The 27,198-nt window shown below is 49.3% G+C and overlaps 2 protein-coding genes across 6 annotated transcripts in view; one reads left to right on the plus strand and one right to left on the minus strand.

The window, feature by feature from the left end:
• Mocs1 (molybdenum cofactor synthesis 1) overlaps positions 1 to 20,301 on the plus strand; it is a 30,251-nt gene extending 9,950 nt beyond the window's left edge. For 2 of the 4 annotated variants that reach the window (XM_027943739.3, XM_071613434.1), the window contains exons 4-11: positions 10,521 to 10,685; positions 12,688 to 12,749; positions 13,044 to 13,155; positions 13,467 to 13,579; positions 14,013 to 14,123; positions 16,360 to 16,480; positions 16,957 to 17,004; positions 18,850 to 20,301. In XM_027943739.3, coding sequence (XP_027799540.2) covers positions 10,521 to 10,685; positions 12,688 to 12,749; positions 13,044 to 13,155; positions 13,467 to 13,579; positions 14,013 to 14,123; positions 16,360 to 16,480; positions 16,957 to 17,004; positions 18,850 to 19,601 — 1,484 coding nt within the window. In that variant the 3' untranslated portion in view covers positions 19,602 to 20,301. Of the gene's footprint in view, positions 1 to 10,520; positions 10,686 to 12,687; positions 12,750 to 13,043; positions 13,156 to 13,466; positions 13,580 to 14,012; positions 14,124 to 16,359; positions 16,481 to 16,956; positions 17,020 to 18,849 lie in introns of all 4 variants that reach the window. The other 2 variants (XM_027943742.3, XM_027943741.3) reach the window with 2 other exon arrangements.
• Positions 20,302 to 20,843: 542 nt separating this feature from the next.
• The window catches only part of Daam2 (dishevelled associated activator of morphogenesis 2), a 106,433-nt gene continuing 100,078 nt past the window's right edge, over positions 20,844 to 27,198 (minus strand). For both annotated transcript variants that reach the window (XM_071613432.1, XM_027943719.2), the window contains exons 22-25: positions 26,977 to 27,037; positions 25,389 to 25,520; positions 24,137 to 24,307; positions 20,844 to 23,781 (exon numbers count right to left, since the gene is read on the minus strand). In XM_071613432.1, the coding sequence (XP_071469533.1) occupies positions 23,560 to 23,781; positions 24,137 to 24,307; positions 25,389 to 25,520; positions 26,977 to 27,037 (586 nt within the window). In that variant the 3' untranslated portion in view covers positions 20,844 to 23,559. The remainder of the gene's footprint in view (positions 23,782 to 24,136; positions 24,308 to 25,388; positions 25,521 to 26,976; positions 27,038 to 27,198) is intronic.

The following is a 27,198-nucleotide window of genomic DNA, read 5'->3' on the forward strand; positions in this document are numbered from 1 at the left end:
TGCCTCCTCCCTCCTCTCCAGACACACAGCCAGGTTTTCATGCTCACTGTTCCCTTCCAGGGGAGCTTGGGGCTCACTGCTTGACCTCCTTTAGGTCTCTGCTCAAATTTCAGCTCCTCAGCAAAGCTTTCCTTGACCATTCTGTCTAAAGTACATCCCACCCATACACCCAGTCACTCCTCCTCCCAGAAATTGGCAAGTGGCAGCCCAGGGGCCAAATTTGGTTCACCACATGTTTTTTATATGACTTACAAACTGGGAATGGTTTTTATATTTCTAAATGGTGGTGGGGGGAATCAAAAGAATAACAGTTTAACAGTTTCTACCACATGAAATTCATATGAAATCCTAAGTTTGTCCATTAATAGTTTTATCGGAACATAGCCATGCCCAATTATTTCCATATTGCAACTACTCAATTCTGCAAAAGCAGCCATGGGCAATAAAGACTGTGTTGCAAAACTGGCCAGACAGGCTGAAAATGTCTATTATTTGGATTTTCACAGAAAAAAGTATGGCAATCCTTGCTCTCTCCCCCTTACTCTAGTTTAATTTTCTTTGTAACATTTATTTCATCCTGGATTATTTGTCCGCATGTTTGTTTTTTTTTTAGTGGTCTAGCTCTTCCTTTACCATGGACGCTCAGGTTGCAGGGCAGGGTTTGTTCCCAGCTCCTAAACTGGGCCTGAGGTGTACTTTGGTGCTCACTGTTTAACGAATGCAGGGTGGGTCAAAGCCCATTCTCTGGAGTAAGACATCCTTCTGTTTGAATCTCAGCTATGACTCTTACTGACAGTGTATCTTTAGGCAACTTTTAAGATTCATCCTAAGCCTTGGGGCCTTGAGGGTACAATCTTACAGGGTTGACCTGAGGAGGGAGTGAGAAGGAGTGACCAGCACTCAGCTGGTGCTCTACAGGCCTCTCACTTTGTGCTGCTTTGAATCCCCAAGACAGGCAGAGAGAGACCTTCGTTCATGTTGTTATGAATAATGGAATCAAAGGAAAATAAGGTTCCATGTTTTGGGTGCTGCCTCCTTCCCAGCTGCTCTGGATGGGATCTCCTCAGCACTGCCTCATTCACGGGTTCGGTAGATGTTCTGGTGAGAACCTCCTCAAAGGCCTGGTACCGTGTGGGAGCGTGAAGACGTGGGAGCCGAGCTGCAGGCCTCGCTGCTGCGCAGCCCACGGCAGGAGGCAGCTGCTGGAGTGGCTTGCTGGCCATGTGCTGAGGCTGACCTAGCGAAGGCCAGGTGCTGTGGGAGTACCAAGGAGGAGGCCAGGGCCCTCTGAAAACCCTCAGTCCCCACAGGTCACTCAACCTGGGCTCCTGCTAGCATTCCTGTGCAGCTGCAGGTCCTCAGAACTGAAAGACTTCCTGGATTCCAGGAAAAGGGCTGTAGCCGCTGCTGGTTGCCAAGTCCAGCCCCCTCATTTAGGCCACTTCCTTGGTCCCCTGCCACAGCGTGGGTTCTACCTTCAAACCCAGTGCTCCATGCCAGGCCTGTGGAGGAGCCAAGGGAAGAAGGATGACTGGCTGGTCAGCATGGTGTGGGGACTCTGAGCTGTCCATGGAAGGCGGCCATCAGCTTGCACAGTGAGAAGAGCAGGAGCCAGGGAGCTTGGCAGCCCTAGTTCCCAGTTCCGCCACTCCTTGCTCCCATGAATTTCTTCATGTTCTTCCCCTTCCCTTCCTCAGCCTCCTCATCAACTTTAAGGACCTTTCCCTTTCCTGCTGTGATGTGCTGACAGGCACCCATGGACAGGTTAGGACAAGGACCTGTCTACTGTGACCTGCTCCTGAAGATTTCCCTCTTCCCCACTTCCTCCCTCCTCCAGTGCTTCAAAGAATGGCAGCTGCCCTGCTCTGACCTCCTGTGGAGCGCTTTCTGTCCTCCCCTGGCCCCTCTGGTCTTCCCCAGAGGGGCTTCCTCACAGCAAAACCTCCTTAAGGGCAGGGCAGGTAGGTGCTCCTGGGGAGTGAGGACTGGGCTGGGGTTAGGAAGTAGAAGCCCAGCCTATGGAAGGATGTTCATTAACATACATTTGTCCCCACCTTCCCAGGTGGCAAAGTGGAAGGATGGTGGCAGCTCACAGGTTTCAGTGGAGCTTGAGGTCCTGTTCACTCCTGCCCAAGCTCTCCCTACCTGAGTGCTGCAGGGCTCTCCCCACCCTTGGGTCTGCACCACGCAGCTCTCTGGCACCCTCTGTCTGCCGTCCCTGTGACACTCACAGCCACCCTCTTCCCTGAGCCTTTTTCCACTCTGCCTCTGCACACATTCCTCTGCCCCTTCCTTTCAGTTCAGGTGGGTGTGAAGTCCTGTCGTCCACTAAAACTGTCCTAGATGATGGGAAGGTCTTCGTGGTCTGCTATGGTAGCCACTAGGCACAGTAGCTCTCAAGCACTTAACATGTGACTAATGTGGCTGTGAAACTCGTTTTATTACCCTCTCGGTATGAACAGCCTCATGACTAGCAGCTGCCATGTTGGAGAGTGAAAGTTAGGGACTCCCCAAAAGAAACAAGGGAGAGGAAACCAGGTACGCACGTGCGTGATGGTGTTGAGGGGTTTGCAAAGCCTTGTACGTGTGGTGACTTCAGAATGGCTTGTCACTGTCAGTGCTGCAGTCTCCACTTTTTCTTCTCTCTCCCCTTCTGTCTGTCTTCCGTTTCTTCTTTCCTTCCCCCCTCACTCCTTCCCTCTTGCTTATAGAGAAGAGGCAGATCTCACACCTTAAAGCCCAGGAGAGCCTACTGCAATGGGCAGCCCCTGCAGACTTTGAGAAGTGTGATGTTTTTTCTTTTATTTTTGATGGAGTCCACTTGTGTAGAAATCTATTAAATAAACTCCTTGGTTCTTGAGGTATTTTCATCACTAGTCTATATGTGACTTGATTTCCTTTACTCTCATTTGTCTTAATAATGTTATCAGTTCCTAAGGAAACTCACTCTCTGACCAATCTTTTTTCTTAAGAGTAAGAACACTGGTAACAACTTCTAACCACCTTTGTGCCCTTCCTGATCCTGTCCCCTTTCCCCCCACTACCAGCTGAGGCAAACACTGATAAACTGTGTTTATCTTTCCCTTGGTTTTACAAAATCGGCTGTAGTGTTTTTGAACTTCATAAATGTGCTGTACGTAAACATACAGCATTTCAGGGCTACGGTTTTGATGTCAGTGAAATTCATGCGTGGTATCCAGAGTCATCCTTTCCCTGTTCTCTGTGAGCTACTGTTCTATTATATGACTATGATGTATGTTTTAGTGAGCATTTGAGTTGGTTACCGGTTTTTGGGTTTGTAAATAGTGCTATTTTGAACACTGTTATTCTCACATTTCCTGTATGGTTTCTCTAGGAGCAGAATTGCTGGCTCATAGAACATGTGAATATTTGACTTTGGAAAACAACTTGGCATTGCTTTATGAAGTAGTTGTCCCTCTGTATTCTCACCAACAATACAGATTCTGCTCAGCAGCAGCTTTAACGCTTGTGATACTATTCTTGATTTTTGCCAATTAAATGTGTAAAATTATGTTTCACTATGGTCTCGATTTATATTCTCATGTTAGAAATGAGGTCCAGTATCTCTTCACATGTTAACTAGCCATGTGTATTTCTGTGTAATACCTGATCATGTTTTTTCACATTTTTCTACTTGGTTATTTGTCCTTTCACATTGATTTGGTAAAGGTTATTTGTATATATTGCAAATATCTTCTCCCAGTTTGCAAAAATAAGCTCTACTTTGAATAATGATACTTTTGAACAGTAGCAGATATTAAGTAATTAAGCGTTTTCTTATTAATTAACATCTAACCCAAGGTCAAATGAACTGTTCTTTTTCTGCTTAAAAAAAATTAAAGTTTTGCATTAAAATTCTTAGTTCATCTATGGATGATTTTTAGGAGTCCAATTTAATATTTTTCCATACAGATGGCCACTTTTTCTAGTTCCTTGTATTGCACAGTCCCCATTTCCTCCCATAAATTTGTCATATAGGTATTGATCTGTTTCATGTTGTACTATGTTCTATTTATTGCTCAGTTTTTGTCTTCATGCCAGTATTGCACTATCTTAATCATTCTAGCTTCAGAATATATCCATTATTGAGTAGGGCAATTCCTTTTTATTTTTCAACAGTGCTTTAGCTGTGTTAAGCTTTGGCCATTTAAATTTTAGGATCAGTTTATCAAGTAACATGGATAAACCTCCTGGGGTCTTAATTGCATTGAATTGGGAAGAATTAACATCAGTTTTGCTCATAGCCCCTAGAGCTATCTTCCTCCTTTGCCCTGCTCTTTGCTCAGGGATCACATTGTGTAGGGTCCCTTGTCTTTTGGCCCCTTCTCCTATTCTGTGCTGGGTTTTCCCCTGTATCTTTGGCCCTAGGCATGGTAATGGATCCCTGGTGTCACTAGTCCGAGTACCATACTGTGCGTTGTTGGGTCCTTGCATCCTGCTCATACCTTTATAAGCAGCTTTTATCGTAGTCTAATTTAACCATCTGAGGTGAACTCAATTTTATGCTGGGATCCTGACAGGGTCATTAAAAAAACCAAAACAACAACAACAACAACAAAAAAAAAAATCTGATTTTTTTTTTTTTTCTGGTACATTTCTTTGTTACCCAACTCTTCCATCGAGAAATTAAACAGAGGCTGTTTAATTTTTTTAATTTTCCTATGCTAACAACTGTATAATCTGTAACTAAAAGCTGGGTCTTTTCTTTTTGATCCAATATGCCTTTAATTTTCTTGTTCTATCACCATATCCAGGACCTCAGGTGTGCAGTGTTGGATAATTAGTGGTGATAAGAGAATGTTAACTACAAGTCACTACTTCTTCACAATCTGTTGAGGCTTGTTTTATGGAAGTTTCCATGGATGTTTTGGAAGTTTCCATGGATGTTTTGAGCATACTTGAGAAAACTGTTCTCCGATTGTTGGATGTAGAATTCTATATATTCATCCATTGGGTTATAAAATTGGTGATTCTAGTGTTCAGCCCTTTGTGTTGTCATGATCTTTGCTGGGTTTGTGTCTTCTTGACCTGCCAATAATAAATGAATAGATTTGTTAATTTCTCCCAGGGATTCTGTTGCTTTTTATGTTTATTTATTTATTTAAAATACTTTTTTTAGTTATACATGGGCACAGTAACTTTATTTTGCTTATTTATTTTTATGTGGTGCTGAGGATTGAACCCAGTGCCTTACATGTATGAGGCAAGCTCTCTACCACTGAGCCACAACCCCAGCCCCTCTGTTGCTTTTTAGTTTATACATTTGAAGCAACTTCACTAGGTACATACATGTTTAGAGGTGTTGTGTCTTTTTGGTAAATTGAACCTTTTGCCATTATGTACTAACTAAATTTTTCTCTTTAATGAGACCTTAGTGGTAATATATGAGTTTTATTTTACCAAAGTTGTATCAGCGTTTATTATGTCTGCTATATCTTTTTTCATCTTTTTACTTCAAACTTTTTAGCGTTCTTGTACTTTGGGTGTATTTCAAGTATAGTTCAGTGGCAGAGCACTTACAGAGCAGGTGAGACCCTGGGTTCAGTAACCAGCACCCCCACACACAAAAAAATACCACCCAGTTGTCTTTTATAGTCAATATCACATGAGAGAGGTCTCATGTCATTTTGGTCCTTGGTCCTTTAAGGTGTTCCGTTCTTTTACTTTGAAAGTTATTAATAATCTTTTTTTTTTTTAAATCTGATTTCCTTGAATTTTACTGTAGTATTTAGTAGTCTATCTTGAATAAGATTTTCCTCAATTGTTCTGTTGGTATTCAATAAAATTTCACTTTTTAAAATTCATTTTACAGGAGGACAGTTTGTTTTGGCTCGTGTTTTCAGGGGTTCAGTTCAGGGTGGGTTGACTGCATTGCCCTGGGCCCAAGGTGACACAGACCTTCCTAGTGGAAGGGCATGCGGGAGAAGCAGTGCTCCATTGTTCATGGTGGCCACAAAGCAGAGAGAAAAGGGAAAGGGGCTGTGGGGAAAATTCACCCTTGAACACTGTTATTCTCACATTTCCTATACTATTTCTCTAGGAGCAGAATCGCTGGCTCATAGAACATGTGAATATTTGACTTTGGAAAATAACTTGGCATTGCTTTATGAAGTAGTTGTCCCTCTGTACTCTCTTCCAGCCATGTCCCACCTGCCTGCAGTTCCCACCCAGTTAGTACATTCAAATTAGGATGGACTGATTAGGTTATAGCTCTCACAGTCCAGTCCTTTCACCTCTGAACATTGCTGCATTATTAACACAGGACCTTTTGGGGGACACCTCATATCCAGGCTATTAACATTCTGCCCTGGGCCACCAAGAGCTCATTTCTTCTTACGGTTCAAGTGCATTTAGTTTATCTCCTAGAGTCCCATAGCCTTAACAGCTCCAGCATTGCCCAAAAGTCTAAGTCCAGAGTCTCATCTGAGACTCAAAGTATACTCTTGTAAAAACCAAAAGCAAGATACACAGATCCATTATAAAATGGCAAGAGTAGACATTCTCATTCCAAAAGGAAGAAATAGTGGCAGAGAAAGAAGGGATGGTGAGGGCTGGGGTTGTGGCTCAGCAGTAGAGTGCTCATCTAGCACATGCGAGGCCCCGAGTTTGATCCTCAGCACCACATAAAAATAAATAAATAAAATAAAGGTTTTGTGTCCAACTACAACTGAAAAGTAAATATTAAAAAAAAAAAAAGGAATGGAACGAAAAGAAAACACAAACCCAGCTAGGCAAACAGTTCCCATAGCACCTCGTACAGCAACATTTTGCTTTTGTTTTTTTTCCCTAAACCTTTTTAAAAAAAAAAAAAAAATATTTATTTATTAGGTGTAGATGGACACAACACAATGCCTTTATTTTTATGAGGTGCTGGGGATCGAACCCGGGTCCTGCCCGTGCTAGGCAAAGCGCTCTACCGCTGAGCCACAATCCCAGCCCAACATTTTGCTTTTAATCCTAAAATGTTTGTCATAAGCTTGGGGGAAATTTTCTCCATTATTTCTTCATGTATATCCTTCTCTCCATTAAATCTTCCCCCTAAAAAACTCTGCTGTCTGAGTGTTGCTCCTCCTACCTGTGGCCTTCATCCTAAGTTATATTTTGGTTTCTTCCTTTCTTCCTCATTTTCCTGAGGACTGCCTAGCCCTGTCTTCGAGATCACTTGATTTCTCTGTGTCCATGACTCTGTCATCTGCATTCTTTATATCACAATTATGTTTTTATTTAATATTTTGTCTTGTTCCTTTTTACACTTTTAGAATCTACTTTATTTCATATCAATATTATTTATCTTGGAGCTCACCAGATCTCTCCTTCACTGAACTTGCAATGAGAGGGCGTGCTGCGGCGCTGTGCAGGTGGCCCTCCTGTGGGTCTTTGCCTGAAGTCCTCAGTGAGAAGTAGAGTTGGGAGGAGACTGTCACCCCTAATTTTAATCCACAGTCCCCTAGCCTTTGGAGGGGGAGCATGGGGGGAGTGAACACAGGGGATGGTCAGTACCCACCTGCTGTCCCCACCTCCTCTCCCAGTAGGGCTTGGCAGGTTCCCGAGTTCACCTCCCCAGGGCTCCCAAACTGGTTCTGTTGAGCATTTGCCACAGATTCTTCAGTAAGGGGACCTCAGTGATTGTGTCCAGGTGGCAGTGGAGGAGCAAGAAAGGGGCTCACACTGCCTTGCTTTCCTTTCTCTGCTCACATTCCCTGCCAGTGGACCCAGCTGCCCCCCCACACACACAGACACCAGTTCAGAGTAGCTTTCATCTTCCTGTGAGTTTCTCAAGATTTTTTTTTTTTTTTTTTTTACATTTCTCCAGGATGGATTTTTACATTTCTCCAGGGTTAGCCAATGAGCACTGCTAATTTTCCTTGTTGGCAGAACCAGAGTGAAGTTCCTCTCTGCTTTTTCACATAGCCGCTATTTTTAAACTCTTATGTTCTTTTAATATATATATATTTCAGATGAGCAAAAAGAATATTGCCACTGCCCATGTGTGTGACCACACACACGCTACCAACTGTCAACATTTTGTTTTGTGTCCTGCCTGCCTTTGCTTTATTATGTGTTGCTCTGCAGTTTGTCATAAGCTTGTCGATAGCTATAGTTCACAGCCCCGATTATTTCCTTAAGTTAAATTCATAAAAGTGAAATTCTAGGTCAAAGCCTTTTAAAGTTCCATACTCTAACTTCTCCCCAGGATTTTTTTCTCCTATACCATGAGCATGTGCATTCCCATGCAATCCTACCAAAACAATTAACTTGGTAATCTTTTTGCCTTTTTCTCAGTCCAGCTTTGCTAGGATGCTTTACTCCTGGTGTCTGCTCTCATGGGAAACTAGGCTGGTTCTCCACCAGGAGCCATCCATTCCCTAGTTTGATGGAAGCACCTGTCTCAGGATGGAAAGACCTAGTCAGTGTTACTATCCAGTAGCACAAAGTCAACTACAAACCAAGGGGTGGGTGTGTGTGTGTGTGTTCTGACATTATTAAAGAAAAATTATTCATAGAAAAAAAATAAATGTAGGTAAATTTTTTAAAAACAATCACCTATAATCCTTCTGGTCAAAGATAACTGCTGTGAACATGTTGACATTGTCAGTTTTATATTACTTCAGTGAAATACCTGAGGCAACTAATTTTTAAAGAGAAAATATTTATTTCACTCATACTTCTGGAGGTTCAAGTTCGAGATCCAGTGGGTTTTTGTCTCTGGTGAGGACAGTGGATGGCAGTGGCTGGAGCTTGTGAGAGAGAAGTGAGTGGTCACAGCCCCGTGCGTTTTGAACCAGGATCAGAGATAAGATGAGCAGAGTCCCAAAGTCCCTTCCTGAGGACACACCCTCAGTGACTTAAGGACCTCCCCTAAGGTCCTGCCCTTCCTAACAGTGCGACCCTAGGGACCAAGCTTTTAACCTGTGGGTCTTTGAGAGATATTCAGCATCCAAACTACAGCACACGGTTTATCTTGTCTCTGGACATTAATTGGATTTGAATGTGAGCAGGTGGGTGTGCAGTGTTAGGGACTGAACCCAGATCCTTGTGCATCCGAGGCAAGCACGCTACCAACTGAGCTATATCCTTAGCACCAGGTGGGGTTTTTTGTTTGTTTGGGTTGTGGGTTTTTTTGGTCTTTTGTTTCGTGTGCAGTTCTTCAGGAATTCCTTTTGCTCAGTTTTGCACCTTGCTCATTTTCCATGTGTACATTGTGCTTCCTGTCATGTTTTCTCTTTCTGAAGCTATAGTCAGCCCTCTGTATCAGTTTCTGCATGCACAGAACCAACCAACCATGGATCAGTTATTCAGTGAAAAACACTAAGCTGTTGCTGACATGCACTAGGTCCTTTGACCTGCCTCGTTTTCATCTGTATTCAACATGAGCAGACTTGACTTGTCGTTATTCTCTAACCTCTGTAGTATAAACTGTTTACATAGTTCTTACGTTGTATTAGGTATGATAAGGAACCTAGAGATACGGGAGGATGTGCAGTGGTTAGATGAATATTCTCTGCCCTCTTATAAAAGGGACTGGAGCATCTGTGGGTTTTGATTTGCAAGGGGACCCGCAGCACTCCAGGGCTTTCCCTGCGGGCTGCCGTAGTGTCCACCTTGCTGCTGTAGCCCTGCTTCCGCTCTGTTCCCCTGCTCTCAGGGAAGGAGTGAGGCCAGCTTGCCCAGCTTATCTGGATATGATCCCCAGCCAGGCAACTTCCTGACCTGCCTTGAGATCCCTCTGCTTCTTGCACACAGACTGCCAAGCTTGGCACATACTGGTCACCTGCACCTTTTTACAGAACCCTCTTCTGGTGCATTTGGGCTGTGGTCATCTCTCCATCTGATTCCATCCACTTTCTATCTTCCACCCTTTCTTTGTCACTCTGGGCCATTGGTGAAATTTTTTCTCACCTTCCGCTGTAGCTATGAATTTCTGATCCTTATTCCTAGGGAGTTGTGGGGTGGGGGTGTCAAAGAGTACTTAATTTGAACTCAAGTTTTGTTTTTGTTAGACAGAGTCACACAGGCCCTGTGTTGGATGTTGGGAACACAGTCCTAGATTCAAGGACACATGGACCTGAATCTCAGCTGTTCTTAGAAGCTGCGTGACTTTGAACAATTTTTTGGACCCCCAACTAGGTCCCACATCTTAAAGCTTCCACTTCTTTCCAATAGCACCACCTTAGGAACCAAGCCTCTGGCAAGTGGAACTTTGGGCACATTCCAGACCTGAGCCCATAGCATCTACTAAATAATGCTGATGGCTGTGGGAGGCTTGAGCAAGCTGTGCCTGCAGAGCACCCAGCCCTGAGTGAGCGGTCAATATTTCATTTCTTGGTGATTGTTGCCATGGTTTTTATTCTGACACTTTTTATTTAGCCAAGTCTGGTTAACAGGTTGAGAGAACCCCTACTCCCTCCCTCTCTCTGGTCTGAGCCTTGCCTTCCAGCCTTTCTCCTGGCTTCACCAAGGCAAACACTGATGTCTCCCACCCCGTGCTGTCTCTGCAGCCCAGCTGCACAGGCTGGAAGGGCTGAAGACCATCGGGGTCACCACCAATGGCATCAACCTAGCGCGGCTGCTGCCTGCACTTCAGAAAGCAGGTCTCACTGCCATCAACATCAGCCTGGACACCCTGGTGCCAGCCAAGTTTGAGTTCATCGTCCGCAGGAAAGGTGATCAGACTCGGGTTGGGGTGGGTGTTCCTCTCAAGTTCCTGCATGGCTGGGGCTGAGTGAGGGGCCCAGTCACTGGCTGTAGATGAGCCAAATGCAAATACTAACGAACCAGGGCGACCCAGCTCTCCCTGACTCCCAAACTCAGCTGCAGTTTGCCCAGGACTGAGAGGATTTCCAGAACGAAAGCCTTTGGGTTTTAAAACCAGTCTCTGGCAAGCTGGCTGAGTTGGTCACCTTAAGGTGAGCTCTGAAGAAATGTGGGCCAGACCATGATGGAAGTAACCACCCAAGATGGCAGAGCCAGGGTGGGCCCTGCTGGGAGGGGGTTCCCAGCAGTCCCCTATGGTTGTCCTGTGTCCAACTGGATATAAGCCTCTCTCGTTCACCCCTCCTGTATACACTCCCACACCCTCTTCCTGCTTGGTGGCCTTGGAGGGTTGGAGGGGGGTGCTGAGGTAGACAGGTAGAGCCATCCTTGACCTAGTGGTCTCTCTGGGCCAGGGTCTGGCCTTCTAGGCATGGAAGCTTCAGGGCTGGGGCACTTTTTTGGAAAAAGTGTCAATATTCTTCCCCCATCCTCTTTCCTCCCCTTTGCTGGTATGTGGCTCCCTGTTTACGCTCTTCTGAGTGTTGAGGAAGCACCAAGCCTCCTTCCTCTAAAAAGGGCTGCTCTACATGCTGTGCAGGGGACAGAATACACATGTGACCTTGCCCTGACCCGACAGGCTACTAAGGACCAAAAGTTGAAGTATCCAGACAACCTTTGCTTGTCTGGTGGTACTGATGAAGTGCCACCTGGAGGAGAGAACTCCTCGTCAACCTGGAGGCATTTGTACTGACCTTGAAGAACCCAGAGGATTTGGTGCAAGGGACCCCCCTCCGAGGGGATGGCGAGCAGAGAACCTGCAAAGGCTCTGGGTGGGAAGCAGAAGGGACATCTGTGGGCTTGACCTCCATGTCCATTTACTCCCCTCTCCTGGTTTGTCCTTCCCTGGCGCATATGTTGGAGATAGCATGTCCTGACATCAGATCGTCCCCCTGTTCACTCTTTTGTCACCTGCCTTTGGGAATAGTGCTTTAGAAGGGAACTTTGGTCCTTGATTAGGCTAGCAGTGTCCTCTATAAAAACTGCACATTCCTGTCCTTGCCCTCCCTCACTGGGCAACCAGAAACGCTGTAAGAAACAGAGACTATCAACAGGTGCCCTCCCTTGGGGCCACCACCCAGACTGCAACTCAAGTGGGGAGGGGCCGGCATGCAGTTGGTGCTCAGATGATTGGGTGCCTTAGGAGTTTCAGGATGGCCTGGGCACAGCCCAAGGTTAACTACAGAGGGAGGTGACAACAACAGACATAGTAATGGCTTACCAGCCCTGGAGCAGCACCCACACGATTGGTGCTCAGAGTATATGCTGAGTGAATGAAGGACGGACTGCTGATGAAGGACAGGGAAAGGACCCGGGAGAGAGGTGGAAACCTGCATTCTATGAGAGGGAGACTACTCCCCGGTTCCCCCACAGGTCAGTTCCTCCCCTGGCCCTCAACTTTCTCATCCAGACATGAGGGTTCAGCTAGATCAGGGGCTGGCACACAGCAGCCCACAGGCCAGATCTACCCGCCATCTATTTGTATGGCCTTTGAACCCAGAATGGATTTACAGATAACATTTGGAATTAATGATTGGGAACATTAATTGTGAACCCCAATTAAGCAAAATAGTATCCTTATTAAAAAAAATTATTTCCTCCTTCCATCCTATTGTAGATCTGTATTACAAAAGATATTTTATTATCAAACTTTGAATTTAGTCAAAAAATACTACATGGCATTTACCTATGTGGAATCCTCGATTGTACCTCTTGGCTTACAAAACCTTACATGTTTATTCTCTGACCTGTTATAGAAAATGCTTGCCCTCTGCAGACGAAGTGTTCTGCGAGGCTCCCTGCGGTGGGGGAGAGGAAGTTCCTGGGTCCTTGATTCTCTCTCCCTCCCTGCAGGCTTCCACAAGGTCATGGAGGGCATCCACAAGGCCATCGAGCTGGGCTACAGCCCTGTGAAGGTGAGGACTTACCACATCGCTGACTTCTCCTCTCTCCCACCTGACTTGGCCTTCCACTCTCACATGGTTCCCCTGGCCCTGGGGACAATGTCCCTGGCCAGGGCAGCTGAAGTGTATCTCTCACTACTTCCCTTCACACTGCATGGCCCCAGGGAATCCTCCAACTTAAGGAGAATTGGGGGGAGAGGCACCGACTGGGTCCCCCAGTGGAAGACCTCTGCAGTTGCTAGAGCCCTAAAGGTCATCCCAAGAGAATGTTGGGTTGTCCCTCATGGTCCCATGGCCCCTGGCCAGGTGAACTGCGTGGTGATGCGAGGTCTGAACGAGGACGAGCTCTTGGACTTCGTGACCCTGACCAAGGGACTCCCCCTGGACATACGCTTCATAGAGTACATGCCCTTTGACGGTCAGTGACAGGGGTGGCAGGCAAGGGTGAGGAAATTGGGTCTGGGGTTGAGTGAGGTGTACAAGGTTGGGCTCACCCTGTGGGTACTGCTGACCGCAGGGATGGTGGGAGGGGCATGGCTGGTGCTGGCTCAGCGTTGTGCTGGGCATTCTCAGTGGAGTGTGATTAGTCCCCCATTTTGAGCAGGGGTCCCTGTCCTCCCATCCAAGGGGCTGGAGTCTAGTTCCTGTGCTGCATGGGAAAATGGACTGGAAGAACCCTTCAATTCTGTGACTCAAGAGCTCCCCCTGCTACCCCCAACCCAAATATAGGCAACAAGTGGAACTTCAAGAAGATGGTCAGCTACAAGGAGATGCTGGACACCATCCGGCAGCAGTGGCCAGAGCTGGAGAAGCTGCCAGAGGAGGAATGCAGCACAGCCAAGGTTAAGGAGAGGCTGGGGAGGCCGCTGGCCTCTGCTCCCAGATGGAGAGCAGGCAGGGGCTGCATGAGGGTGGTGTGTTTCAGCAGTGCCTTGGTGACCTCCTCCTGTGCCTGGATGAACCAGCAGATGAGGCTGGGATGAGGCTTCATCTCTTCTGAGGGTTACACTCCAGCAGGTAGCTGGAGGGCCTGCTGTCCCTCTCTACCTGGCTTCTAGATGTGCTGCCCACAGGTCCCTGTATCTCAGTAGGTCCCTCTAGGGCAAGCCAGGCACCAGTTGTTCATCACACTGGTGTTGTCTTTCATCAGGGCCTTGGGTGCCACCTTCCCCTGAGCTCCTCAGAGCAGGCTATGGAGTAGGGGGTCCTGTTAGGAGGAAGGCATGCTTGGCCCAATAGCCTGTCCCCATGCCTCTGCTGCCCTTCTCCTCGTAGGCCTTCAGAATCCCCGGCTTCCTAGGCCAGGTCAGCTTTATCACATCCATGTCTGAGCACTTCTGTGGTACCTGCAACCGCCTGCGGATCACAGCTGATGGGAACCTCAAGGTGAGCACCCCTCCTCCACAAGGACCCCTCGCTGCCTTGTGCTCTCATTTCCCCCCGCCGAGCCCTGATTGGAGAGGAGGCAGCAGGTTACAGGTTGATGCAATAATGTCAGATCTGGAGGGAGCATGGGAGCAGTGGACTCATGGCCCCTGAGCCACTGTGACCCAGACTCCCTCCCTCTTTTCTTCTCTTGGGCCCCTGAAGTAGCTTCTGGTTTATTGGGAGCCCCTATCCAGCTTCAGGGCTCCCAGGGGGAGGGCTGAAGGACCAGTGTGCACTTTGCCCCACACCCACCCGGATCAGCCCCTCCACTGGGCCTAGGGCTCGGCTCTGAAGCCAACATCCATTCCTCCCATCTGATAAACATGTTCTGTGTGTTCAGCCCTGTGGGGAAGGCAAGAGCCTGCTCCCTTTAAGGCCTTAAAAACTCACTGGTGAGCCCAAAGAGGAGGTACTCAGAGACCCACAATTGTGCCAGATGTGTGTCTGGACAGGCAGTGAGGGTGCTGGACCCTGAAGAGCACTACATCTCTGGGGACCTGGAAGGATGGTGGGGTAGGAGTGAAGAGGGAGAGTGTGTACTTGAGGCTCATAAGTGATTGAAGTCAGAGGCGAGGAGACCACATGATACAGGACTTTGGTTCAGAATGAGTTCGTAAGGTTTCTGAACAAGGGGAGGCATGAGTCCCATTGTCCTGGATTTAAAGATAAGGAAGACTGATTAGACGACGATTCAGCAGTGCCCCAAGCACTCAGGAGTGTGAGGTGAAGATTTGAGAATCAAAGAGCTCGGGATGTGGAGAGGAGGAAAGGAAGGTGTTGAAGTGGCTGCTGAGGATTGAGGTGAGGAACTGAGTTTGGGTGCATCAAGTTTAACATCCAAAATGAACCACCCAGAGGGTTGTTGAAAAGATTTGGGGACTTTCCTGGGCTGGAAACATAGAATTGACTTGGACTGAAGCTGCTGACTGTATCCCAGCAGGAAATGGAGGGTGGGTTTCTGGAAAGACTGTAACGAGGAGGCTGTGTGTAGTGTGTTTGTGAAGGGAACCTGCAAGTCGCATAGAGGCACTCTGATGAGCAGCAGCGAATAGCTGTTGCCACCTAGGTGGAAAAGGCAGGACGTGATGTCACCCAGTGAGGGCTTGGGCATTGGAGGAGAGGGGGCCTGCTTGACGATGTTGGCAGCTGTGAGGAGAAGCCACTCCCACCAGAGATGTCAAGCAGAGAGAGGAAATGTCCCGCCCATCTCTCCTCTTGGTTCTCATCTCAGGACTGCTCATCTAACCCTGCCTCATCCTGTCCCTGAGTCCCTGTAGTGCCCAGCCCCTCACAGAAGCTGGGAAGCCCTGAGTGAAGCTTGAATGACCAGAGTGTCATCTCTTCCAGCCCTCAAATGCCTAGCTACCCAATGGGGCTCACAGGCTTGAATAGGAGTGGGGCAGGTGGTAACGTCCACCAGTGAAATGACCAAGAGGTGCCAAGGTGAGATGGATATGCGAGTCCTGTCTAAGGACTCAGTTACAACTTATTGGGGTCCACTCATGATAAAGAGGCTGTTCCATTGAACGTTTCAAAGCAAGATACGGACCTGGATTTTTTGTATTATCTCTGTTGGCATCTGTTTGACATTTTTTTGTGAATATGTGTGGTACTAGGGATTGAACCCTGAGCTATATACCCCAGGCGTTCTTATTTCTTTTTTCTTTTTTTTTGGGGGGGGGGTGGGGAGAGATAATTTTTTAATATTTATTTTTCAGTTTTTGGTGGACACAACATCTTTATTGTATGTGGTGCTGAGGATCGAACCCAGCGCCCCGTGCATGCCAGGCAAGCACTCTGCCGCTTGAGCCACATCCCCAGCCCCCTTCTTATTTCTTTATTTTAGACAGGGTCTTCCTAAGTTGCTTAGGGCCTCACTAAGTTGCTGAGGCTGCCCTTGAATTTTGCAATCCTCCTGCCTCAGCCTCCTGAGTCACTGGGATTCAGATGTGCACCACTACACCCAGCTCTATTTAACTTTTCAAAGTATGATGTGTTCACTAAAGGAAATATGACTAAATCAGACATGGGCCTCAGGAAGTCTGCTTTTGCTTCAGCCTCTCTGACCCCTCCATTCATCACCCTCTGTCCCTCATGGCTGGGTTTCCTGCTTTGTGTATGATCCTACAAGGGAGGCTCAGACATTGGTGCTCAGGTTCAGTGGCGAGGGGCCTGTTGTCCTGACCCCACACAGGTGTGCCTCTTTGGGAACTCGGAGGTATCACTGCGGGACCACCTGCGGGCAGGGGCCTCTGAGGAGGAGCTGCTGAAAATCATTGGGGCTGCAGTGGGCAGGAAGAAGCCACGTCATGCAGGTAAGGCCGGGAGTGGGAAGGCCAGGGAGGTGCTGTGGTCAGCAGGAGGGAGGTTCAGAATTAGGGGTGAGCAGAGTGAAAGCCCGGGAAGAAGCTGGTGGGTCTAAGTGTCCCGGCTGCAACTCGCTTCTGGAGCTCTGGACTTGGGGTGGTGGTTCTCCTTTGGGGAAGTGAGCATGGAAGAGGCTGCACAGGAGGACCTGAAATTCTATTGGGCTGTTACCGGCTGGAGAAGAGGGTTGCCATTTCCTATTTCCACGTGTTGTCTTCTGTTAGGGAGTACAGTGCCCTGGGCATCCAGACTGTCCTCTGTCCTAGGTGATGTGGCTGTGTGCATGTGGGGGCTTTTTGTCCAGCTAGCGCATGTGCAGGGCTGTCGGAGCACGTGGGCCTCCCGTTCGTTTTAGTGAACTCTCCTCTCCTGCCTTTTCTCTGCCCCTCCCTCTCCTCTCCCTCCCCATCCTTCCCTACCCCAGGCATGTTCAGTATTTCCCAGATGAAGAACCGGCCCATGATCCTCATCGGTGGGTGACCCATCAGTACGTAAACCACTCACCCTTGTCATTGGGGGGTCCTGTGGGGTGGGGCCCTGCCACAAGGCACCCCAGCTCCTGCACCTCATCCTGGAGTTCTTTATTTTGTTTTTCTTCTACTCCTTCGCCTTTTCTTACCCACTCCAGCCTTGACTGTTTCTTCTCTTCCCTGCCCGCTGCTCCCCATCTCAATACATGCCACAGAAATTACTTCTGTCCCACCAGAAATCAGGGCAGAACATTAGGGACTACCTAATGATCACTAAGTTAGTTGTCCCTTGAGAATGAAGCTCTTGGTTAAAGTAGAGACCCTTTCCTCAGTTCTGGAATCTTCTTTGGACACAATCACAGGCTCTGCCCACTGCAGTATGGAGTAATCCATGCCCATGCGCCTGGACCACTGGCCCTGGAGGTTGGTGCTGTGCATCTGTGCCAGGCACAGACGGAGGCAGCTGCCACAATGTTACTAGTCATTTCAGGCAGGAGATGGCTAGGATCTTAACCTCCCAATTCCTGAACTCTAGGAAGTGTGCACGGGAAGCATCACCCCTTTGTAAAGCCATGTGTGGTCTCCTACCCTAGGGAACTGGGCCAGTCCATGAAGAGCTGGAAGGCCACTGTGCCTTTCTGGCACAGAGCCAAGATAGAGCAGGTGAGGCCTTGACCCTGTGTCACATCCAGTCCTGGGCCCCTTAAATCAGACCATTAGTCAAAAGAACACAATGATTAAAACTGGAACAAAGGGTTCTTTTCTCCAGAGATTGGAGCAAAGGAATGCACGCTGGAGCGAGCTAGAGACAGCCTTAGCACACCAGCCACCCGAGAAGGCAGCTCTCCAGGGAAGCGCCACCGTGAGCACCTCCCTGTGCCTCCACTTCAGCAGTGTGGTCCTCTTGGTGGGTCTTAGCCTGTGCTGATGCACCTTCACGGCAAGGAGAGGGGAGCACCTTGATGATCCCCCAAGAAGGGAGGGTATGCTTCTGATATCGACAAGGCTGGGGATCAAAGTGTGATGGAAAGTCAGAAGCTGGGAGACCTTGACTTCATAAGGAACTCCATTACTCTCAGGGATGTAGGGTCACGGACTTGTCTGTTGCTATAAAGCCCAAGTTTCTAGGACAGAGCCTCGCAGACTTCCATGTACATATGAACCACTTGGGGATCTGGTTTTAGATTCTGATTTAGGAGGACTAGAGTGGGATTCTTCATCTCTAATGAGTTCTAAGATGGCACTGATGTTGTTGGTCTCTTGGCCACCATTTGGACAACAGCAAGAGCCTGCAAAGTTCCCAAGGTCTTCTGGACCCTTGGACTCAACCTATTAGTTTATGTGCACTTTTGATGTGCCAGAGGGAACTTGAAAGGCATTTTTTAAGTAGTTCAAGTATTTTTTATGTCTGGTCTGTACACTAAATGATTTCTACTAGTTCTTGGTAGGGAACGTGAAGAAGAAAATAGCTATAATTGATAATTTATGGGGAGACCAACTACAGTTTTCTTTTAAGAAAATGAAGGGACACTGAGGATTCATTCAATCCACACTCCAGCCTTCAGGCCTTAGGTGGTACTTAAGGGAATTTTGGAAGATTGTGTGACAAAGGGAAGACAGGGATGACCCTGCACCATCATTGCCTGGCAAAAGGCTATAAGCGTGAACTGTGGGCACCTCTGTCTGTCTTCTGTCTTGTTTCTTCTCACTGTTTTTTTGTTCTTGTCTTTTTCCCTCAGTGTGAAAGAGAACTTGAGGTGGGGCAGGGAGAGGGTTGGAGAGAACAGGTAGGGAAAAAAGACTATATTTTGGACTTAGTCTCTCTTCTCTTCCTTCTTGTCTTCCAGAGTTCTTTTTGCTGCTCCAAGATTCTTCCCCACCAGCCAGCCTGAGCATTTTCTCCAGGGACCCCCTCCATGTTCAAGGTCTGAGACCCACAGTGAGTTTCTCCAACCAGATGGCAACTTTTTGGAAAGGACATGGCATCCCCCAGACCCATTCGTGGATGGGGTCTGGCTGCCCTCAGAGACACTACAGCTCCCATGCAGATTCGGACACCAATTCAAAGTGCCTTAGCCCAGGGTCCCGGGTTCCTGCTGCCCACTCAGGACCCTGGTCGACCTCAGACCAGCTAACACATGTGGACTCGGAAGGACAGGCAGCGATGGTAGATGTGGGTGGGAAACCAGACACGGAGCGGGTGGCTGTGGCCTCAGCTGTGGTCCTCCTGGGACCTGTAGCCTTCAAACTTGTCCAACAGAACCAGCTAAAGAAGGGAGATGCCCTGGTGGTGGCCCAGCTGGCTGGAATCCAGGCGGCTAAGATCACCAGCCAGCTCATTCCTCTGTGCCACCATGTGGCCCTGAACCACGTCCAGGTGCAGCTGGAACTGGACAGCTCGCGCCACGCTGCAGTAATCCAGGCCACTTGTCGGGCTCGGGGCCCCACCGGGGTGGAGATGGAGGCGCTGACCTCTGCTGCGGTGGCTGCCCTCACTCTGTATGACATGTGCAAGGCTGTCAGCAGGGACATCGTGGTGGGGGAGGTCAAACTCATCAGCAAGACTGGAGGCCAGCGGGGGGACTTCCATCGGGCTTAGAGCCTGTCCCTTTGCTGCTAGATGATTTATAATAACCTGTGAAGTCCCCTTTACGCCGAGAGGATGCCATAGACCTTTAAGTCTTCCAAAGACGCTGAGGTAATGGAGGGGACTACAGAGAGCATCACCAGGTGACAGGAAAACCAGGTGTTACTTTTGAACTGTTGGAGACACTAGCTTCTGGAAACCCAACCCGTAACTACTCATTTTGGGTTCTCTCTTCCCCTGGTTCCTGGGGAGAAAATAAGGGCTAATTAAGCAGAGGAACCCACTTTGAGAAGGGAAAAGCACAAGCTTGCTTAAGAATGTGTCACAGCTTCTCTCCAATAGTGTGGCCTTCCCTATCTCATGTGGCCACAGCCCTGTGCCGTCCCCCTCTGTTCCTGCCATCCCTCTTTCCAAAGAGCCAGTTGCCCCTTCCTTTGGCCCTAGTCTGTGGCCGATGCCACCTATAGGCTTTGGACTTAACAATTTCACTGACCCGCCAGCTCTCTTACCTTGTCCCCCTCTTACACAGAATGCACGTGTTGGGGTCCCCTGGGGACCCTTGGCTGACTGCTTACCCCACACCTGCTCACTGCCTTCCACCCACACACACCTCTTTATTCTGGAATATGTCAGGGAAAGAAGAGAGTTGAAGATGATCTTCGCCCTCAAGACAAATAAAGCCATGGTGCCAAATTTGGAGAGGCAAGAACAAGGACTGTATCTGGGGGTGTTGGGCTGCTACGGTTCATTCCGCCTCAATCCATCCCACAGACCCGCTCCCCAAGAAAAGCAGGGAGACCCTGGCAAGGCCAATAGCATTCTCTCCATATGCCCGTTCCCCCTCCCACCGTGGGGAGTGGGAGGTGTGAGAATGCACTCTAAGAGGAATTTTGTCAGGTAGGGGTGATGCACCCCAGCCACCTTGCTTGTATCACCAGCTACTGGTAACCAGGAGTGATTTGGAGACTCCTGTTTCCACACCCCCAAACACTGGCCTGGCCCCCTGGGTTCTCTAATGTGAATGGGCTCCTGTGGGGGTCTCCTCAGTGGTGACCCTGCTGAGGTTGCTGGCAAAGGTTGAACAACCAGCTCTGAAAAGCAATTTCCTGATACAAATACTCCCAATTCTAGCTCTCCATGTAACACTTTGGACTTTTGTGGAGCCGGTACCAGCTGGCACATGCCCCACTGTGACCATTTCCCAGCCCACCTCAAGTCCCCTCTGGGAGGAAGCACAAGTTTCTAGCAGCCTGGATAGGGATGGTATGGATTTAATATTTTTTAGTATTACAATATATTCTTATAAAAAAAGGTGCAGGTAAAAAGGACACTGCAGATTTTGTACATGAGCCTCAGTTGTCATCTGAGACAGCTGGTGAGAGCAGCCTTGCCGTGAAGTTTGGTAGGGGTCCCTTGTAGAGGGTGGAGAGAGATGGTTATGGCTGCCCAGTTGGTGGCAATGGGAGGGGTATGGGGAGAACCCAGACCAGACCCTTCTCCATCCACCTGGAGAATTTTCTTACTCCCCTAAATACATCCATCATGGGCAGGGGAGATGGTGCTGCTGCCACTGTTGAGAAGGGTCATATGAGGTTGACTATAAATTTTACAGTGGACACAAATTAGCTAGAGGAATTTACCCCCAAATGGGTAAGAAGGTTTCAGGAATCCTGGGGAAAGCAAAACCAAGGAACATATATACAGGCTTAATCATTTAACACCAAGGACCAACCCGGCTACCTACTTTGGGCACCAGGGCCGCCTTATTGATTTGACCGTGATGGTCCATAGTCCAAGGCACTGTTGGAGATCTGGCCACAGTGGCATCTAGTGCCAGAGCCACTGGCCAGATCCAGAAAATAATAAATAGAAAAAAATATTTTGGGGGTGAGAAGGCTGGGTTCTGGAAGAATGTGTCCCCTGTAAACAGTTAAACAACCCTGCCTTGCTGAGAATTGAGTGTGTCTTGAACAGCTTCCATATTCCATGTCTTTGCTGGTGCATATCTGGGCTTCCATGGTAGTTGGGAATGCCAAGATTTGGATGGTGCTGGTTGGACAGAAGTAGAGCCCTCCCCGTTCGCTGCCCCTGGCTGACTCAGCCCAGTCAGTTTGGGAGAGGACCTTAGGAAACCCCATCATGAACCCCCATCCTCCCAGAGCCCACTGCTTGCAGCAGAGGTTCTTGGGGTACAGATGGAGGTAACAAAGCTCTCAGCAACTGCTCTTCTTAGAAGCCTAAGCCTTTGCCTAATCCTCTCCTAGGTCCCAGGATGGCCTCTTCACACCTATGCTGACCAAGCTTGCACTTGCTCGGATCCCTCCCACCAAAACACTTATAACCTCCTCCTCAAACCAACTCACATGCCGGCCTCACTGACCCTGTGTTTCTTCCCCCACAGCTACTATGATCCCACCCCAGGAATCTGATATAGGGAAAAGACCCAAGATGGGCAGCTCAAAAGTGAGCCCAGCCCACCACTCTGTCCACTGGCAACGACCCTGAGCCAGGAAGATGGGATTGGAAGATGATAACTATAAAGGGAAGGGACCAGGAGCCAGCTGATGGTGCAGATCAGGCAGGGCTAGCCTGAAGGTATGTGTATAGAAAATACAGGCCTTGATGGAGCTGATCTCACCCTCCTCCGTTTGGAAGAAAGAAAACCTGTCCAGATACAGCTGTTCTGCTGACCTGCCAAGCACAACTCAGTATGGACAAAATGAAGGTGGTGGACAGGAGGACCAGTATGGGCCCCTTTGCAAGAACCAAACTGACCACCAGAGGTGGAAGTGGGCGCCTTCTCTCAGCTGTCCTCCCTGGGCTCCTTCAAGCACTGTGCTCAGCAAGGAAGTCAGTGGCCTTGTCTCCCCATCTCCCCAGTGTTCCCTGCCTGTCCTCTTAGCCCCCACTTTGAATGCCTCCAGGGGGACCATCCTTAGAGGTGACTGTAAATGCAGAGGGTAGCTTTGGCCCTCAGGAACCAACTTCCCAGGGCCAGCCTCAGCCAACTTTTCATGGTTCCAAGAAATCTGCAGCCTGGACAGGCGGGAGGCCTCTGTGACTTCTGCCCTGGGGCAGGTGTTCAAAAGGTGTGGAGCCCAGGGAACTGTTGCATGGAACTAGGCTTTCAAGTGTCACCCTCTGGTGAGGGGCTCCCAGGAACTCTAGCAACATGTGCGGTCACTCTCACTTCAGGACAATAGGGAGTTGTCACAGGATCCCTTGCCCAAGACATGAAGTGTGAGGACACATGAAGTCATCTTTTACTCCCTCCCTCACCAGACTTGTCAAGCACCTCGTAGTGAGTCATAGTCCTGGGAACCCCGGGGTACATTTGCTGGATTGCAGATTAGTAGATAGGATGGACATGGGGATAGGGAAGGGAGAGGGACCAAAGGACTGACACTGTGGGAAACAGGCACTGCTACTCCGTCCTGCTGACTTTGGTCCGTACATCACCTTCATCTTATATAAGGCCTCTTCGGTTTCCAGCCAAGAAAAAAGTTTGCTCCCAGATTCATGTTCCACTGAGCCTCCTCTTCAGCGATAGAAGCCTGGATTCCCTCCCCCTGGCTTTCAGAGGCCCAACCACCATTACTCCCCACTGCACAGGAGATCAGATTGGGACAAGGTCCATGGACCTCTCCAGTCTAGACTTGGAACAGTTCTGTGCTAACGTGGGTTTGCCCAGGGCGGGGAGCAGGAACAGGGCCCCTCAGTCTGAGATTGCCTGGCCAGGACCTGCCAGGGATATCCAAGCCAACCCCAGAGGCTCCCCCCAGGAGCTAGGATCAGAACGATCAATGTGGAGGAGGTGAGCAGAGTCCCTTAAGGTAAGTGTGAGGAGACACCTGGACCAACCCCACCCAGCCTTACCCAGGGCCCAGCCTGGGGCTCGAATTCCGCCTCCTCCACTCAGCCCCTCTCAGCTGTCCCTGTCTCCTGGCCGCCCACATGGCCATTCCCCAGGTCAGTAATTTAGCCTGTTAATGGCCCTTTCACGGGTGGCTTCTGGGGCCTGGCTCCCTGAACGCTTGCGGCTGCGCTTGAGCTTGCTCAAGTCCTTGTCGAACACCTCTCCAGAGCGCAGGGCCGACACCAGGTCGTCGAACTCTCCTCCCTCCTCCAGGGTGCTGCTCGCCAGGACCTTCCGCTGCCGTTGCCACCGCTCCCGCTCCCGCTGCTCCTTCAGCTGGGGGTGGGGGTCGAGAAGCTGGAGCCCCCTCAGGGACAGGGGCCAAGGCAGGGCAGCTGCACAGTCCCCTTGCTGCACCGATGGCCTGACAGCTGGGGGCCCACCCCTGGACTGGGGTGCTTCACTTACACCCCCACCTTACTTCTCAGGATGCCCCAACCTCTCACCTCTCACTGCTGTCTTTCAGGATGGGCATTGGCACCTCCAGTGTGCCCCAGTCCCTTCCCCCTCAGCCCAACAATTCTACCCTCAAGTGGCTCCCTGCCCTGACCCTCCCCCCAAGTGGCTCCCTGCCCTGACCTTCCCTCAGGCCCTCCCCTCTGCCCTTATCCTGCCCCAGGCCCAACCTCACCATGGCTTCCATGCGTGCCCGCCGTTCCTCCTCCTCTTTCCTCCTCCTCATGGCCTCCAAGTCCTGCCGGGCCTCTGAGAAGGACTGCAGGAAGGTGTCAAAGATGCCAAAGAACTCGTCGGGCTGCATCTTGCTGTCATGTTCCCCGAAGTGCATCAGTGCCTTGGCAAACTGTGCAGGGAGGGAACAGGTTGGTGGAGAGTCATCAAGCAAGGGGGCTCAGCTCTGTGGTTAGCTGGGCTCCAGCCAGAACACGGCCCAGTCCAAAGCCCAGGATTATAGGAAGTGGGGAGACCCCATTATCATATGCATAAGGACAAAGCTAAGGAAAAGCTTGAGGCCCACACCTGGGGAGGTGGAATTTGGACTGACTGTCAGGCCACCTCAAGGACACCTCTGGGTCTGCTGTGGCGAAGGTCCAGGTCATGAAGTGTAGACCTTGGGAAGCCCTTTCTGAGGTCAGGAACTTCCCAGTCAGACTGAACCTGAGATCATTTAGTTATTGGGTTACTTATTAAACTCTTCTGTGCCTCAACTTCCTCATCTGTAAGATGGAAATAACAGAATCTGTAGTGCTATTGTGGGAGTAAATGAGAATAGATGCAAGGGAATAGTTACACGTGTCCAGCCCTGTTTGGACTGAAAGCTTCCATCTCTAATTCAACCCAAGCAACAGCCTCTAAGGAACACCTCGAAACTCAGCGTTCTCCCTGGGCCAGCAGCCTCTGCACTTCTTGGATGCTGGTTAGGAATGCCAAGTCTCAGGCCCCACACCAAGCCTCCTGAATAAGAATCCAGTTTACAAAAGCCCCCACATACGGGGCCTATGTGCAGATCAACCTAAGAAGCTGGGAAAAGCAAAGCAATCAAGTCCAAAGCTGCAATGCAGAGTTAGGCTCCTCAGCCGATTCCATCACTTATAGCTGGCCATCATGGGCATGTCGCCTCCATGTCCTATTTGTTGAGTGGGCTTGTGAAACCTTAGCGAACCTGTAAGGAGGGTGGTACCTGAACCCTGATAAGCGGACTGTGTTCTTTGCAGTATGTGGTTATCCATATGGGTACAATATGCTCACTCATCCTGCAGGAGTGAGGGGACAGTTCCTCCTCAAAGCTCTGTGGCTCTGGGGTTGTTCCCCCTGGGCTGTCTGTGGGAGGCAGGGGTGAAGGAGCTCTGCTAGACACAGCTGAGATGAAGAGCAGTGGAGCTCAGGGTCTGGCTGGGGTCAAGGGGCACTTGGGACACCCTTACCTTGTCCCTGGCTTCATTCAGTTGGTCTTCCAGCTCTGAGAAGCTGAAGCTGGATACTGTGATGAAGTCGCTCATGACTGGGACAAACTTGTCATTGGGCTCCCGCACCTGGCGTCTCTGATACTCCAGCTCCTGAGAAGGAAGAGTGATTCCGAATCAGGAATTCAGGGATCATCACCACCCCCATTTGCCACTCATGGGACATTGAGCCTCCCTTTGGAAGAGGGAACACCTAGAGTTCACAGTCCTCAGGGTAGTACAGAATAAGAGTTATCCACCACTTCACCTACCTCTATGCCCTCACCTACCAATGTCATCTTTCTTTTTCAAGAGCCTTGCTGCACAGAATGTGTTCTGGGACCAGTAGCATCACCTGGGAAATCTTAATAAATGCATAGTCTCAGGCCCACCCCAGACCTATTGGGTGAGAATCTACATTGTAACAAGACCCCCAGGGAGTCATGTGAAGATTTAAAATATATGTTTTCTAAAGCTCCTAACTGGTGCACATGCTCCTGGTCCATGGACCACACTAACAAGTTGGATGTTTGGAAATCACCCCTTGCCCCAATGTGGCAAAAGGTTATTTATTATACTTAATGTTACTTCTTTCTTGAAGTCCATTTCCCACTCACACTTTCCCTTTCCCTAAAAGGAAGAGGGGAAAGGTTTTGGAGGGGTAAGGGGCAAGAGGTTGAGGACATCCCAATACTGGGCCTGCCTTGCCTAGAGCCAGAGATGGTATTAGCTGAGAAGCATCAGAGCAAGAATGAGAAAGGCCAAAGACTGGGTGCTATGGTCTGTGTGTTTCCTCCAAATTCATGGGTTGAAATTCTGCTCTCCCAACAGGGTGGTATTAGAAAGATGGAGTCTTTGAGCTGTGGTGGTTCATGAGGGCAGAGTCTATGTGAATGGGATGAATACCCTTATAATAAAGACCCACAGGAGCCCATTTGTCCTTCCCACCATGTGAGGGTACAGCAAGAAGGTGCCATCTCTGAGGAACAAGCCCTCACCAGACATTGAATCAGCTGGCAACTCGATCTTACACTTCCTGGACTTCAGATCTGGGAGCCACTTCTCTTATTTATAAGCGACTCTGTTCATGGCATCCTAAATGGACCAGGACACCTAAGCCTCCAGCAAGGACAGCAATGGGTCCCCCACTGACCCAGTGGGGTGAAGAGACATGAGGAAGAATTTTCTGGGGCCAGCAGACCTCTCTGCAACCCTGCATGACCCCTATTCCTAGCCAGTTCTCCGCTTTCCTATCCACTTGAATTGAACTACAATATGGCAGATTTATAGTTCACTCCATCCCCTTCCATATGAACATCATGTTGGACAGGAATATAGAAACAACTTCAGTTGTCCCCTCTGTGGGGGCCGAAACCTAAACCCCAGATAATTCAATCATCCTTTCCTGAGGGCTGTGTTCACTGTGCCAATTGCTGGACCTCAGCCAGGAGCTTTAGGTCACAGAAGTGCCTCAGGCTGGGGTCTACTGTCGATCCAGAGTGGACAGCATGGGCAGCTGTTTCTCTAACAGCATCCCCTCAAGCCCAGGCATGCTTGATGACGTACTCACCACCTCGACAGCTCTCAGGCCCCTCCTCAGGTTGCTAACCTCCTTCTCCAGCTCCGCCAGGCTGTGGAGAGACAGGAGGGAGAGGAGGTCACTAGCTCTGCATGGTGGAGGAGGACCTGAGGCTGGTTCAGATGGACAGCAGCACTAAGCACAGTGGCCTGGAGGTCTGTGGACCTCAGTCTCAGCTCTGCTTAGGCTACTAACAGGTGGCCCTAGAAAAAT

Source organism: Marmota flaviventris, chromosome 6 (assembly GCF_047511675.1).
Source record: "Marmota flaviventris isolate mMarFla1 chromosome 6, mMarFla1.hap1, whole genome shotgun sequence".
Classification (NCBI taxonomy): Eukaryota; Metazoa; Chordata; class Mammalia; order Rodentia; family Sciuridae; genus Marmota; species Marmota flaviventris.